The sequence below is a fragment of the Oryzias melastigma genome, linkage group LG13 (assembly GCF_002922805.2).
Source record: "Oryzias melastigma strain HK-1 linkage group LG13, ASM292280v2, whole genome shotgun sequence".
Taxonomy (NCBI): domain Eukaryota; kingdom Metazoa; phylum Chordata; class Actinopteri; order Beloniformes; family Adrianichthyidae; genus Oryzias; species Oryzias melastigma.
This window is the reverse complement of record NC_050524.1, coordinates 21,390,284-21,405,034: the sequence shown is the minus strand read 5'-3', so window position 1 is coordinate 21,405,034 and position 14,751 is coordinate 21,390,284. Positions and strand designations below refer to the sequence as shown.

Genomic DNA, 14,751 nt, shown 5'->3' with positions numbered 1-14,751 from the left:
GAACTTTTCACGAGATGTGTCGCTGCTGCTCACGTCCGGCGTGGTTTGCATGTGCAAAGTCAACTTACACGTTGAACTTTAAAATATATTGTTTTTATATTTCTGTTCCTGCTGTTAACTTTGAAACTCCTCTTTCTCTGTAGAAGTAAATGATGATGAAGGCATACGAACATTCATCACACAACCCGCCAGTGAACATGTGTTTGAGGGGCTGCATTTGGGAATCAGCGTTCTTCAGCTCTTGACCTTTGCTTGGCAGGGGGTTCATGCTAGCAGACTCATGCCTCTACATGTGTCTGACTTGTAATTAGCCTCATGCTCTGGTCTGTATGGCATTTTAATCAATGTTTCTATATATATATTTATATAAACTGGCCTATCAACCTAAAGTCCTTGGAGGCCAGCGTCTCTCTTTCCGTCTTTGACCTCAGCGACCTTCTGCTGGTTTTTCCAGCCTGTGGTTTCTCCATCCTCGCTTCATCTTTCTCCTCTCCCCTAAAATGAAGTTCTGGCGGCCTCCCTTGTTGACCGCACTGAGATGATGAACTTGTTTCAGTCTTACTTAAGTTATTTTCTTTAAAGAGACAGTTTGGCGTTTGCTGGAGGTGAGAACATTCGTGTTGGAGTTTGCAGGGTTTTATACCTCCGTGCAGGTGCTGTTGAGTTTATGGACTGGTGCTGATTGTGAAGAGGAAGCTGCAGTTTTTTTCATGTTTGCTCTAAAGAGGAAGAGTTGCTGTGAAGCATATTAACAGCACACAAACACACACAGAGCCACACCCACTAGAGGCTGTGACAGAGGGGGCGTGTCCTGTGCTCGCCGTGGGTGTGTTTGTGGTCAGAGTGACAGTATAAGATGCTGACAGGTACTCTGGCTTTTCCACTCAAAGACACAGACGTGCTGCAACTTCATAGATGATTTAGTCTCTCTTGTGTGAATCTTTGAGTTAGTTAGACCTTTTAGAACAAAAACATTATATTTAAGGTATTATTTTAGTTTCATCAAAGCTCAATTTAAATCTCTGAACTATTTTCTGTCAGAGTAGTTCCTAGACAGCTTATTTGTTTTTGGTCCTGATTCAGCATTTGTCGCTGCTGAGCATCTTTGCTTCGTTGCCACGGCAACTGTGTCATTTAGCTCCAAGCTGGGGTAAGTGTGCTTGCTCAGTGTTTTTCAGTTTTTTCTCCTTTGTTCTCATCTCTTTCTTCCTCCTTTTTTCCGTCATTTTTGTCTAAAATAATGTCAGTGGACTTTCACGTTCTGTTTGAGATGCACAACACAAAAATAAGTTGTCAACCACTGAAACTTTGATGTATTCAAGGACAAAATGTGGGATATAATTTTTAAAGATGACAAAAAAGCTGCTGAATGTGGCATGCTGGGTCTCCTCCGATCCTGCAGGGGCTGAGTGGGTCAGCTGACCTCCTGTAACTGTGGGGGCACAGCATCATAATGCCTCTTTTATTGAAATGATTCATTCACACTTTCTGCTCAGTCAGTCATTCATTTCCAATCTGAAGTCCTCAGTCCTTAGACGGGAAAACTATACAGGTTTCTCATTCTAAATCTGTCCTTTAAATGAACCAAAAACAGAAAAAAATCTGCTGATGGTGAGAAACAAAAAAGTTGATCAAAAATATTTCAAATAACTTCAATTAAAATATTCTTCACTTCCAACTTGAAGATGACGGTGCTGTTTTGTATTCTCTGTTTTTGTGGAGAAAGTGAGGCTGAGTTTGCAAAGTGAATCACTGCACGAGATGCATCTGCAATCCCAAAATAGCTGCGGGAGATCCTGGCTGCATTCACAGCTGTGCAGAAAAAAAGCCCTGAGTCATGTTAAACACTATTTTCAGCTTTTGAAATGCCCCCCTTCCTTTCTGTTCTTACTACTCTACAGAAAAATGACTCATGTTTTTTTTTTTTTTTGCCACGTGAGCTGGTGTGGTTTTTGAGAGAGTGTGCGCTCGTACAAGTGTTTGTGTGACAACACGATGAGTTAATTGTGTTATTAAATGTCGGAAAACATCTGATGTCACCTCCATGGTTCAAAACTCCAGAACAAAGAAGGAGCAAAGAGGAAAAAGTTGCTATTAACATCGTTCTCCCTCTTACAGATCATATGAACATAGAAGAGTTTGTTGAAGAAGATGAAGAACCACCTTTGCTGCTCAGCTCTCGTCCTCCTTGCAGTACGTATGTTCATATATCTTGAACGGATGAGGTCACCTTTTGCTAAATCGAGCTCTGTTTTGAGTAGATGTTTGGCTGTGGATCAGCGGCAGTGCTGTGCACGTGGGCAGAAGGATGTGAGTGTCTGCAATGCCCTGCAGGCCAGGAGCCTTCAAAGGTGAGACTCATTCATCACTGAACGTTGCTTCCACAACATGAAATTAGACATAGAAACATTTTATTTTAATAAATGTCATCCATTTGCATCCTCTATTACTGCTTTTATTTAGCTTTCAGAGAAAATGTTTTACAAGTTGGCTGTAATACTCCTTAAGGCAGGGAACCTAAATCTGTGAACACATTCTGATAATGTTTTAATTATGATTACGTAATTTTTAGCCAAAAACTAAAAAAACTGTCATTTTCTAGGACATAGTTTCTGCAGAGGGGCAGAAATTTTCCTGAGTCGTAGATGGGGTTGTTGGTGGTGAGCAACCCCGCCCCTTTCCCTATTACTAAGAGCTCAAAGCAAGGGAGCTCGTAGCCCACCCAGCGTATTTTCTACATCACAAATACAATCTTTTTTTTAGGCATTTTTTTTATTTGCTCTTGATTCATAACAGTAAAGAAATATTCAAAAATGCAGTTTTAAGCTCAATTTTCTCTATATATGTCCTCCATTATCATAAAAATGCCACAAAAGCATGTTAAAATCTTGTTTTCACTGGAGTGGGTCAACAAAACACAACTCTATACATTTAATTAAACATTTATAAAACTGATGAAAGACGAGGAGCAACCTGATATTTATTCTTTCATGTTTTTTTTTTTCTCTACAGGCCTGTGAGAAGATACAGACTCCGGCTGAAGAAGTGCAATGTCAGCTGTGTCCATCTGGGAGCTTCTCAGATGCTCTGAACGCTGAGCTCTGTCGCCCGCACACGATCTGCGAGAGCATCGGCAGGAAGGTTGAGATCTCTGGAACCGCTTCCTCTGATGCTGTCTGTGGAGCCTGTCTGCCCGGGTAAGAACTGCTTTGGATGCATTGAGATTTTCATTGAGGATCATTTCCTTTAAGTTCATCCTTACACATTTTTTACAACATTTTTGTCTTTTTGCAGGTTTCACTTCATTGCCGCAGACCAGGCTTCTGCTCAAGGTCTCTGTCTGAAAGGTGAGCAAGCTTTCTCATCTTGATATCAACTCACAGCCCAGTTTTCAACCCTTCCCTCCTTTTCCTCCTCTCAGCTGATTCCCACGTCAGGATGGTCCGGACGGTGGGGAAAGGTCCGTCCAGCGCTGCCGGACTGGCCAACAGCACAGTGGTTCGCAGCGCGGAGGAGAAAACCACAGAGTACGCCGTTTTTGCGCTGGTGCCCGTCTTCTGCGTGATGGGCTTGCTGGGAATCCTCATCTGCAACATCCTGAAGAAGAAAGGATACAACTGCACCGCAGAGAAGGAGGGAAGAGATGTGGAGGCTGCCACACCGGAGAAGGAAGGTGGGAACAGAGGAAAATATGTCTGCTTTTGTTGAGTTGTGTCCTCCAGAAAATGTGCAAGCAAAAAGTTGAGAGAGAAATGGAGAAAAAAAAATAATAATCTGCAAAATTATATTAAAAAAATATTGAATTCCTTAAGTTAAAAAACTCCTTGTGGCCGTTTGCATGGAGTAAACTGCTGCTGCTATCCAGGCTCTTAATCTTGTTTAGGTCACAGTATGTTTGGCTCAGTGTGGGATGCCAGCAGTGATTAGGTCAAGTCTTGTTCAAATGACACGTCGGTGCACGTTCAAGATCCTCAGAGGGTTTAACTAACAAGCAGGAAAACAGGTTTTTGCTGCACCTCAACCTCAGAAGCAAACTTGTCATATTTAAGTGGGTCACATTAACAGTTTTCTGCCGCTCTGTTTTTTTTTCCTGGAAGTCCGTCTATAGCTGGCAGCTGCTGCTGTTTAGAGTGTAAGCTTAAAGGGATTTAAAGTACCTGGTGGCAGCGGGTCAGGTGTGTCAGAGCCCAGCTGCAGCCTCAGCAGGTCAGGTCCTCGCTGGAGAAAGGGTTGACGTTCGTTCCCTGCTGTCACGCAGCCTGTCTCATTGGGTTACTTCCAAAAGTCAAATTACAAAGGGTTTCAATGGGGTCAGATCAGGATCACCAGATCATAAATGTTAACAGATACAAAATAAAAATTGGAAAACAGTTTTAAATTTGTACATTGTAAACTTAAAGGAAATATTTAAAAATTGAAAAATATTATAGTAAATTTGAAACTTGAACAAAAAAAACTTTAAACCTAAAACTGTTACCAAATGAATAATGTTAATTTGTAACTTTCAACTGTTTTCTGTTTCTTTCCCTTTTCACATTCAGTCCTAAATGTACCCTTTATATTTAAGATTTTTATGTGGGGGCGCAGTTTTGTGCTCATCTGCTACCGGGACATGATTGACATCAGGTGATAAAAGGTGTTTGAGATGTCTGATTTACCAAACTCTGGGAGAGCATCATCACTAGTGTATGCCACATTGGAGCAGTGATGACAGAGCAGACGCTGTTCTGGAGTGGAGATGATGTCACCATCTGAAACGTGTCCCGGTAGCCATTGGACTCAAGGCCCCGCCCCCAACATACAGTACAAATCAATAGCAAAAACGAAAAATCTGAAGCTATCAAATGAAGAAGAAAAGAAACAAAAAATTAAAATCCAAATAAGCAGTTATAAATTAACTTTTTTTTTAAATTGGTATGTAAACTGAAATTTTGTAATGTGGTAACAATTTTTCAAACACTTAATGTTTCTTTCAAAATAATTTTTAAGTGAAAATCTCAAATTCTCAAAATTTCTTTTAAATGTAAAAATAATATTTTCAATTTTTTTTTTTCAAATTTGGAAATTTTTCTTTCAAGTTTAAAAGTATATTTATTCCTAATTTACATTTTTTCTTTTATTTTAAAAATTTCATTCAAGTTTACAATCTGTTTCTCTTTTAAGTTTAAAACTGTTTTAAAGTTTACACATTTTTTTCTTATTTGTCTTTTTATTAACTTTAATCTAATCCCTAAATTGATTTTATAGATTTCCATTAAAGTTAAGTTATGGAGCTCTAAACCCAAATATTTAGCATTTCTTTGCACTTTTTGCCTCTTTGTTGTGAAATCTGGTCTGTTTCTGTAGTCATCCACTCGTTTCTGCCTCTGACTCTTAGCTCATCCAGTTTCTTAGGTTTCTCTACCGTCTTATCGAAACGAGACACCGTCCCTCCATCCAGCTCTCCTTTCCCAGACAGATCAATAATTTAATCAGGTCCTCACTTCATTGTTGATGTCCTCATGTCGATTTTTTTTTTGGATCAGCGTTTCTGACCCTTTACTGTTATAATACTAAAGTTTAAGAGATGGCCTTTTAGACTCTAATTTCAAAGAAAAATCTTACTGATTTCATCTGAATTTGCAGCAAGATACAGATAAAAAAATATTTTTGAAAAGTCTGATTAATTGGATTCATGTCTAATTAAAAATGATTGATAAAAAATGTTTAATCCCCATAATTACAGAAGAAATGCTACAGTTTTCAGGATCTCCTCCTCCAACACCACTCAAGAGTTAGCATTTACCGAGTCAGCATTTTTGGTTCAATGAAGAGAAAAACTTTCGCAATAAAAGCAAGAAAATTAAAATACAATTCTAGGAATGAGGCTGTTATTCTCTGGAGTTTTTCTGGATTTGGCCTCCTCCTGAAAGACTGCTGTTTGTCCTCCAGCTCGAGCCGAGGTTTTTCCATCACTTTTCTTATCGCCCCCACCCCAGAGGAAACACCCACGGGGATAAATTATAGCAAAGCAAGCTTGCACTGAAGTCAAACCCTGGAGTGGCAGCTCTGACGGAGAGGCTGATGGAGGCACAAATGGAGTCGACTCTTTACGGAAACTAAAGCAATAAAACTCCCATCACTGTCAGAAGAAAAAAACGGGTCATTGAGGAAAGAGAAGATGTGAAGTGCTGATGGGAGATGTGTGCATTCATCCACTTGAATGAAATATCTGGTTCTGAGCTGAACATCAGTCAGTTTGGTTGAAGGTCATCAGATGATGCAGGAACACATGAAACTGATGCTACTCTCCTCACAGACAGAGCTCTGTTATAGACACACCACTGACTAACGCTGCAGACGCATGCTGTTGCATTGAGCTGCGCCGGTCCGTGTCACATGGCGAGGGGAGAGGGGGGGGTCTGTGAATGGATCTGCTGAGTAAGCAGGTTTCAGCTTTTGTGCGTCCTTTCCCGGTTTGAGACGGCGAGTCCATCATGGACTCGCATTCACTCTCTGTTGTTCCGTCGTTTGTCTTCGTGTTCCAGACACTGCGCTTCGCCCTGAAGGGACACAATGCTCCTGTTCCCGCACCGTCTTTCACTGAAACAGCTACACCCTGGGTGGTTGTGATCCATGCAGATCTCCTTACACGCCTGTTGGAAATGACTGAGGAGGTCATAACATGACCACATGACTTAAGGCTTTGGGAGTTTTACCGTCACCAACTGAGGGTTTAAGAATCCTTGATTCCAAATCTTAGGTCAGACAGAGATATGAAATGTGAAATTCATAAAAATGTACACTGCTGCAATTAGTACTAGTATTAAATATACCCACAGATGGAAAAAGAAAGCTGAAACCACACTGTTTATTTAACCACATTATCATTGAATTTAAATTGTCTGTTCTTTGTATTTAACCACCTAGTGGTTACTAGGAGAACTGTAACTAGTAGCTGTTTTTTTTTTACCAATGAGGTTTAACCTGGAAGTAGGGTCTTGATTGGCCAAACTCTGGTTTTAACATATAAAATATTAAACTGTACCTTTTTTATTTTTTGGATTTCACTTGCAAAAATACTATGTATTTTTATATTTAAAATGCAACAATAAAATAGATGAAAAACTTTCTAGAAATTATAAAGATGCAAATCCATCACAAAGAGATTTAAGTGATGATCACAGCAGTAAACTGACAGAAAGTCAAAGTTTAACATTTTAAAAACAAGTTGGAAAAGGAGTCGAGTAGATTTTGTTCACTTTCATTGAGTTAAGAGAAAAAAAAACCACGACAACCTGGATAATTTCTTGGATGGATGGATGGAAAGGTGATAGATCGTTTCATGGATGGACAGATTGATGTGGGTGGATAAATGGATGAATTTTACATTGACAAAATGTTTTTTCTCCAAATTGTGAAACCCCAAACAACTGTTTCCCTCACAGATCCTCAAACCAGGTGGGAAGTTTGCCAAAAAATTTGAAATTCTGACAAAGGTTCAGTTTTTCTGAAGGTAGTCTTGTGTTTTGGGGGTTTAAAGTTGCTGCGCTGGGATGTATTTGGATAGGAAGTTGGGTTTTCTCGGCTGTGCAAGTCTGAAAAATCTCTCCCCCTGCTCTTGTGGACCTGGGTGTGTAAAATAATTTCCACCTTTAGGTTCACGTTCATCTGAGCGCAAAGCTGAAGAGTTGCAGACTTTCTGGATTCATATTCCTTTGGTCTTCCTGTCTGTCTCCAGGTAACAGCTGCCCCCACATGTCTGATGAGATGAATGAAGACACCATCAGCGTTCTGGTGCGCCTTATAACCGAGAAGAAAGGTGCGTTTGATCCACGTATCCTCAGCACAGGCTGATGTTGTCTCTGGTGACCACATGATCGTCACAGAAGGTCACACACCACCTAAGACCAGCTCTTTGTCCTTTTCCTTAGTCAGCAGGTCTCACGCATTGAAGTAAATAGAGGTGCTTTTGCAGACTGGAGGTCCTGCAGTTCACGTGACTCTCCAAAGACTAGTCAGCCAGTGTTTTGAGTCTGGTCTTGTGTGCGTTTCAGAAAATGCTGCCGCGCTGGAGGAGCTGCTGCTGGAGTATGAGAGCAAACAGATGAGCAAGGGCTCCTCCATCAGGTACGCCACCACAAACCGCCAATCACGCCGCTGAGGTCACTGCTGACGAGCAGGAAAGGAAAGTTTGAAAAGAAAATACTGAAAAGGTCTGGAGAAATGGCTGCCAGTAAACAAATGAAATCACTTTATTAAAAAAAAAGTTTTTGCAAGTTTGGGTCCAATTTTGTTTTCATCAGGTTGAGCAGGTGAACTCAAAATAGCTTTGTAACATTTATTTAGCATTAAAATAACGTAATGCATCGTCTGAAAACTCCTGTTTTGAATGTTTTTGAGAGTTCAGACGACAGTGGAGGCGTCTGCTCAGTAGTGACAGTCGTTTGGTAGTGACTCAGTCCCGCCGGTCTGAGGTGAGCGCGCTCACTCCGCGCTGACAGCTGTCTGGTCATGTGGCTTAAGCAGACGGTCTGCTTCTTAACTCACTAGCTGTCACACAACAGGAATCAACAGGGTTGTGGTGTTAAAAGTCAGAATAGAATCGATTAACTCGTAGTAGTCAGGGAACTTTTTTGATCTTTATTTTATTAATTAATATTGATATTATTATTAATATTTCATTTTTTATTTGTTATGACAGTGCCCATTTTCTTAGTACAACCCAAACATTTTTTTTATTTATATACACATTTTTTTCCACAATTAACCTGAAACTGCCAAATAAAACTCAATTTTAAGTAGTAAAATTTTGTATTTTTTTTCACTGTAAAATTCACAATAATTGAGATCAAACAGTTTTTAATACATGTTTTACTATAAAAATCAAATGTGTACAGACAAAATAAAAAAAGAAAAGACAAGGTGAAAAAGTAACAAAAAAACATCCAAGCTTCCCTTAACTGTTTCTGATCTTTTACAATGATGAGTCATAATTCTTCTTGTTTGTTTTAAACCAAAAAAATCAAAGCTAAAAATGTTCCCAAAACCTTTATGTTCAATTTTGAATAAAAACTATATTAAATGGGGGGGTTGGTGTCATTCCTACGTCATTGTAAACAAGTGGTGTCATTATCAAACTTCAGGATGAGTTCAGAGACGTCTAAGGTTTAAATCTCTTGGTGAAAAATGAACAAACCTGTAGAGGGCACGCAAGTGCACACCTAGTGCAGGACTATCTATAGCCCTAGATTTTAAAAGCAATTTGGTAACTATGTTCACTGTTTTTCTTTTGAATGGCGAATATGATGTCACAGAGTTCACAAAGTAAAAACCTATTAAATACAAGCATTTTATGCAGACTATTTAAGAATGTTTTAATGATGAAAATGTGAATGGTTTATTTAAAAAAAATTGATTTAAAAACTTTTTTCACCCAAACGCAGTGATCTGTGGTCTATATTCATCCACCTAGTGAGAATCGATGCAGACTGGTTTTTCACAGAAATTTGGGGAAATTTCTAGGGTTCTCCATTTTGGAATTGTAGATTCGTTCAACACTATAAAATGGCAAACGCAGTATATTGTGAAGGAAGTTGGAATAAAAAGACTCCTGCCAATACACACCTCTACTAAGGCGAAATACTGTTCATAAAATTTGCACAAAAGTTCTGTTTCCAAAAATGTTGGGTAGAGATGGAAAAAAGAAAGATCTAGTAAAGCTGTTTTTCTTTCTGCAGGAGCATTTTTTTGCAGCTTTGATGGTTTTGGCTGCAGAATAAGCTTTAATTCCAGAATGTTCTCACACATGAGTTCCATGCACAGGTCTGGAAACCTGTCATTTGTGTGTGTATGTAGGGAGGGGATCCTGTTGGCCTTACGTGTGCCCCCACAGGGCACCCCCTCACTGAGTTTAGCAGAGACAGGCAGTTCCAATAATCTCTTTGTGGATCAGACGAAAGCATCAGAGTTGATGAAACATCTGAAAGGTCCTCTGCTGGATTTTACAGATAAAAAATAATCAACCCCCCCTCTCTGGTTTGTCTTTCGCCCCCCAGGTTCCCAATGCTATCTCCTTTGTCCACGCTGTGCTCCCTCCCCAAGCCTTGCCCCCATCACTCCCACCTCCACACCATCTCCGGCCTCTCCGGGCTGGCCCCCAAACACGGCTACCGCTGCTCCCGCTGTGCTCACAAAAAGTGGCCCGCCGTCCTTATTCCCCCTCTGGATACGCTGAAGGAGCCCCTGAAGACCCCCCAAACCCTCAACCTGCCCTCTTTGGACGCCCCCACTGACCAGCAGAAGACCCCCTTGCTAGGGGGAGTGTCTGCAGACACAAACCACGCCCCAGCTGTGCCAAAAGCTGTGCAGGACAAGGTGGATGGGAGCCAAGCGAATGAGAGGAAGGAGGCGGAGCCTACAGTGTTATCTGTGGGGAGGTGAGCTCAGCCCCCACAGGAGTAAAGAGCTGCACAAACATTGTAACATTTATTCCAACGATTTGAACCGTTTTACTCCACAAAAGGGAAACAATACAGGAAATAAATTAATCTTTTGGTCAGAAAATAAACAAATGATAAATGATTTTTTACTTCAAACGCCTTCACGTTCATGCAGCCTAAATAGCGTTTCTATTTCAAGTGTTTTTGATTTATGCAGAAAAGAAACTCAGTCAATCTGTTCTCACTGACTTTACTTCATCTCCAGATTCCAAGTGGCTCACATCCCTGAGTATAAACCCATCACCATGGAGAACAAGAGCTCCTCCCTGGAGTACAGGAACTCCCTGTTTGGGGGGAAACCGTTCTGCCCCTCAGCTGCATCATCAGCCTTCAGAAGGTAACGAGAATGATCATCTGACCATCATTTAAACCACTTCTTTAAAGTCTCACTGCAAGGAAAATGGTGGTTTTGGATGTTTTTAACCTGTCATTGTAGCATTTTTCTTATCATGGAGGACATATATAAAGAAATCAAACTTAAAATCATATTTCTGAGTATTTTTAATAAAATTATTGTGTATCAGCAAATGGAAAAAATGCAGTTTAAAATAGATTGTATTTGTGACTCTAGGCGTGTCACGAGCTCCTTGTTCTGCTCCATTCTAATACATAGACTGGCAGACAAATAGATCCATGTACATCTTCCTTTTCCTCGTCTGAGCTGGCATCTGGCTCGGAACTGAGGCTAGACAACTCCGATATTGCTCTCCATTTTTGTTGCACTGCTAATGTTAAGTTGGGGATGTGAGTGAGCATGTGAACAGAGAACTCTCAGTGAAAGGGGAGTGGAGTTGTTCCGCAAAGATTCAGATGCAATTTCTAATGAACTCCTGCCTCTCTGCAGAAACTATGTCCTGAAAAAATGACACAGGTTATTTCTATTTTGGCTAAAAAAGGCATAATTGTAATTTTTAAAAAAAACAAAAAAAACACTGGAAATGTTTTGAAAATAGGTCAAAAAATGATCTGAGAAATTATTTTATCAGAAAAATGTGTTTCATGGTTCCATCTTTGTCTCTCCAGATGAAGAAACTCAGAAAAAGCTGGATCTTGATGAAGAAGATGGCATCGTAGGATGACTGTCGGAATGGAGCGTGATATTAAATGTTTCACAGAGCTCCAAAGCTCACCCTGCTGGAAGCATTTCTGGAGCTTTTTAAAAAAATTTTTGCACCAGTTGGACACTGCTTTACAAGTCTGAGAGACAAGTTTCTTTACAATCTTTGTATAAGCAGACATTCAGATGTAGAAAATAGTTGTAAATTCTGCATTAAACAATAACAGATGTGATTAATTTACGATCAGATGCTTTAAAAAGTAGTGGCTGAAGAGCAAAGCCCCCCAGCTTTGATCAAACCAAACATGGAGATGAAGGGGGAAGACCTGGATGTACTTTTATCTGAATGTCATGCTTTGAGGTTAGTGATTGAAAGCTCAACTTTAGCCGCACAGTATTTCTGATGATTTCTATCATCCTCTCAGAGCTTTGTCTGTTTCTGTTTCTGAAAGTAATCTGCACTGTGCATGGAAATTATGGGGAAAAAGTCCAGGTTTTCAGGGCAGTATCTACTAATACTTCAGCATTATTCACCCGGCTCACCGTAACCGATCTGCCACAACTTTCATCTTCTTGATCCATCAGCATTTATAGGTTAAGCCAGCACCCACATCTCAAAAATTACATTTATTTATGATGAAATGTAAGATTTTATAGATGAACACATGTAAATTCTTGTAAATATGTAAATATATATGTACATAAGACAACACTTCCTTCTTTATTTCACAATTTTTTAATGGACAAAATGGACGGTGCCCTGCACCACGGGAGGGTATGACAACTCAAACACATTCACTAAACCACCTGACATTTCATTTTAACGACACGCTGAACAAATTAACGCACAAAGATGTACAATCTTCATAAATATTAAATAGTGCTAAAGTTGGATGCACATTTATTCACATCCATCAATATTTAAAGCCTTTACAATATTTATACTTTTTATAAACTTATTTCTGATCATCCTGTGAAAAGGAACAGCAGGTCCATCGGTCAGGACATTTACAGGTTCAAGTTACATATTTTCATTTAATCTAGTCATAGATTAGACTGTAGTTACCATTAAATGCTTATTTTATTGCATTTGTAGGAGTTGTATATATCATACTATGTTTGAAGTTTATACTCTGGAAATAAAAACAAGAATATTTAAAATATCCTTGTGTGTGCTGCTCTTGTTTTTAACATCTCTAATGAATCACATTGAGAGAATGACAGAAACAAATCACAAAAACTGGTTGAAGCTATTTTTGCAGGTAAAGTTGGACACTCTCGCCCCCTAGTGGCCATTTTTTACATCGTACCAAACAGCAGAGATTTGACTTTTCTTTTACTTTGGCAAATAAACTACTAAAAAGTTTTATTACTGTAAAAGAAAAAAATGCTGTGGATGTAAAAGATAAAAATAAACATTGGAACATTGACTGCAGTTGTATCTTAAATTAAGAAAGGTTTGTTCTTAAATGGAATAATAAACATTGTTTTCTGTAAAAACATACTTTTCAGTATGATAAAAAAAGTTTCTTAACCAATAAGGTTCTATGAGTATGGCTGAGAAAATAAAGTGCTATTTACTTCCCAGATTGCTAAATCTAGCTGAACCTGTACTTTTAAAAGATTTGGGTGCCTGAATGGTTCTTTAGCAGGTGCTTAAAAAAATACAGAGGTTCAGTACCCATCCCAAGTGAAAACTAAGTTGTACATGTCTTATTGAGCTCGTAGTAGTTACAGATCGGGTGGTGACAATGACTAAACATTTAACTCAAGACGGTTCTCGCAAGATCTTGTTGTTTTGGTGCGGTGTAGAGCTCCTCAATGGGGCACGGTGTGGTGTGCTAGCAGCTAGCAGTCGGGGTTTAAGTGGAAAACAAAAGTAAATGTTTGCTTAAAAATAATTCATTAAATATCATCTCATCAGCATTTTAAATTGATACAAGTATCGCCTAATGAGGTATCGTGATTTTTTTATGGTATCAATTTTTTCTAACACTCCTGATGTTTACTGCCATCTAGTGTTAAAAGACAGTGATCTGTTTTTATTGCTGTCAAATGACTTAAATGATAAAAGTTAGCTTTACCAAAATCTTCACCTCTGAAACTGATTTCAATGAAATCCCCAAATAATGAGTCATATTTGTACTCTAAACATAAAGAGTTTCTCTGAGTTCATTTTGGTTTTCATCTCTCTGAACAGACAGATTGACAATAACTTGAGGAACCTTCATTGGAGTCACTTCTCGTAGCAGGATTTTTTTCTCCACGTTTTGAGCTTTTGACTCAGATTTGGGTTGTGACATCTGCTCTCACAGTTGGTTTGGGTGAAGACGGTCTGTTCTTCCTGATGAAACTGCTGCGGGTTCCTTGACCTGCCAGGAAATAAAGGATGGGGTCCACGCAGCTGTTGACGCTGGCCAAAGGCCTGGTCACCTTGTAGGCCACGCTGGAGGACTCCAGTAGACTGCAGCTGACCTGAGGAGAACATTAGAATGTCGCACACCCAGATTTCAAAGATGTAACGAGAGTTTGTTTAAAAAGATGGTGTCAGCCTTCACCTGTGTTGGATCCACCTGTCTCAGGTATCGTAGAGAGTAGTACAGACTCCGTGTGAGGTGGAACGGGAGGAAGCAGAGCATGAAGGCAGCCAGCACAATGATGATCATCTTCACTGATTTCTGCTTTGTTCGTTGGGCTGTCAGACCTTCCCTTCCAGACCCCCAGCCAGGCTCCAGGAGCTTCCGCACCATGAGGCCGTAGCACACCATCAACACCATGAAGGGCAGCGCGAACATGAGCACTGACACCACGGAGCTGTACAGGAGGAAGTCATCAAAGAGCTCTGGGCTGGTGGTGTCATAGCAGATGATCTGCTCGGTGGTGGTACTCCTAACAGAGGAGGATAGTCAGTACTTTTAGGAGATATCAATGCACAGAAGATTCAGTCGCCTGTGCAGAGAAGAGTTACAGCAAAGACAGACTCTGAATCACCTTGTTCTAGAAAAGTAGAGAACCGGACCCTGACAGAACAGGACACAGGCCCACACTGCGACCGACACCAGCCGGGCTTGACGAGCGCTGACCCAGTTTAGAGAGCGCATGGGAAAGCAGATCCCCACAAACCGGTGCAGACTGATGCAGCACAGGAACAGAATGGAACCTGTCACCAGGGTTAAAGTATAACAAGGTTTAAATACAATAAGATCTTCCAGC

The 14,751-nt window shown here is 40.0% G+C and overlaps 2 protein-coding genes across 2 annotated transcripts in view; one reads left to right on the top strand and one right to left on the bottom strand.

Annotated features, from left to right (window-relative positions):
• Positions 1-12,701, top strand: part of relt (RELT TNF receptor) — a 25,002-nt gene extending 12,301 nt beyond the window's left edge. Inside the window, exons 2-11 of the mRNA XM_024276816.2 lie at positions 2,119-2,193; positions 2,262-2,351; positions 3,013-3,197; positions 3,295-3,347; positions 3,422-3,673; positions 7,721-7,801; positions 8,037-8,109; positions 10,038-10,418; positions 10,687-10,818; positions 11,505-12,701. Coding sequence (XP_024132584.1) covers positions 2,152-2,193; positions 2,262-2,351; positions 3,013-3,197; positions 3,295-3,347; positions 3,422-3,673; positions 7,721-7,801; positions 8,037-8,109; positions 10,038-10,418; positions 10,687-10,818; positions 11,505-11,508 — 1,293 coding nt within the window. The 5' untranslated portion in view covers positions 2,119-2,151 and the 3' untranslated portion in view covers positions 11,509-12,701. The remainder of the gene's footprint in view (positions 1-2,118; positions 2,194-2,261; positions 2,352-3,012; positions 3,198-3,294; positions 3,348-3,421; positions 3,674-7,720; positions 7,802-8,036; positions 8,110-10,037; positions 10,419-10,686; positions 10,819-11,504) is intronic.
• The window catches only part of p2ry2.1 (purinergic receptor P2Y2, tandem duplicate 1), a 6,972-nt gene continuing 3,867 nt past the window's right edge, over positions 11,647-14,751 (bottom strand). Inside the window, exons 3-5 of the mRNA XM_024276819.2 lie at positions 14,530-14,698; positions 14,097-14,427; positions 11,647-14,013 (exon numbers count right to left, since the gene is read on the bottom strand). Coding sequence (XP_024132587.1) covers positions 13,822-14,013; positions 14,097-14,427; positions 14,530-14,698 — 692 coding nt within the window. The 3' untranslated portion in view covers positions 11,647-13,821. The remainder of the gene's footprint in view (positions 14,014-14,096; positions 14,428-14,529; positions 14,699-14,751) is intronic.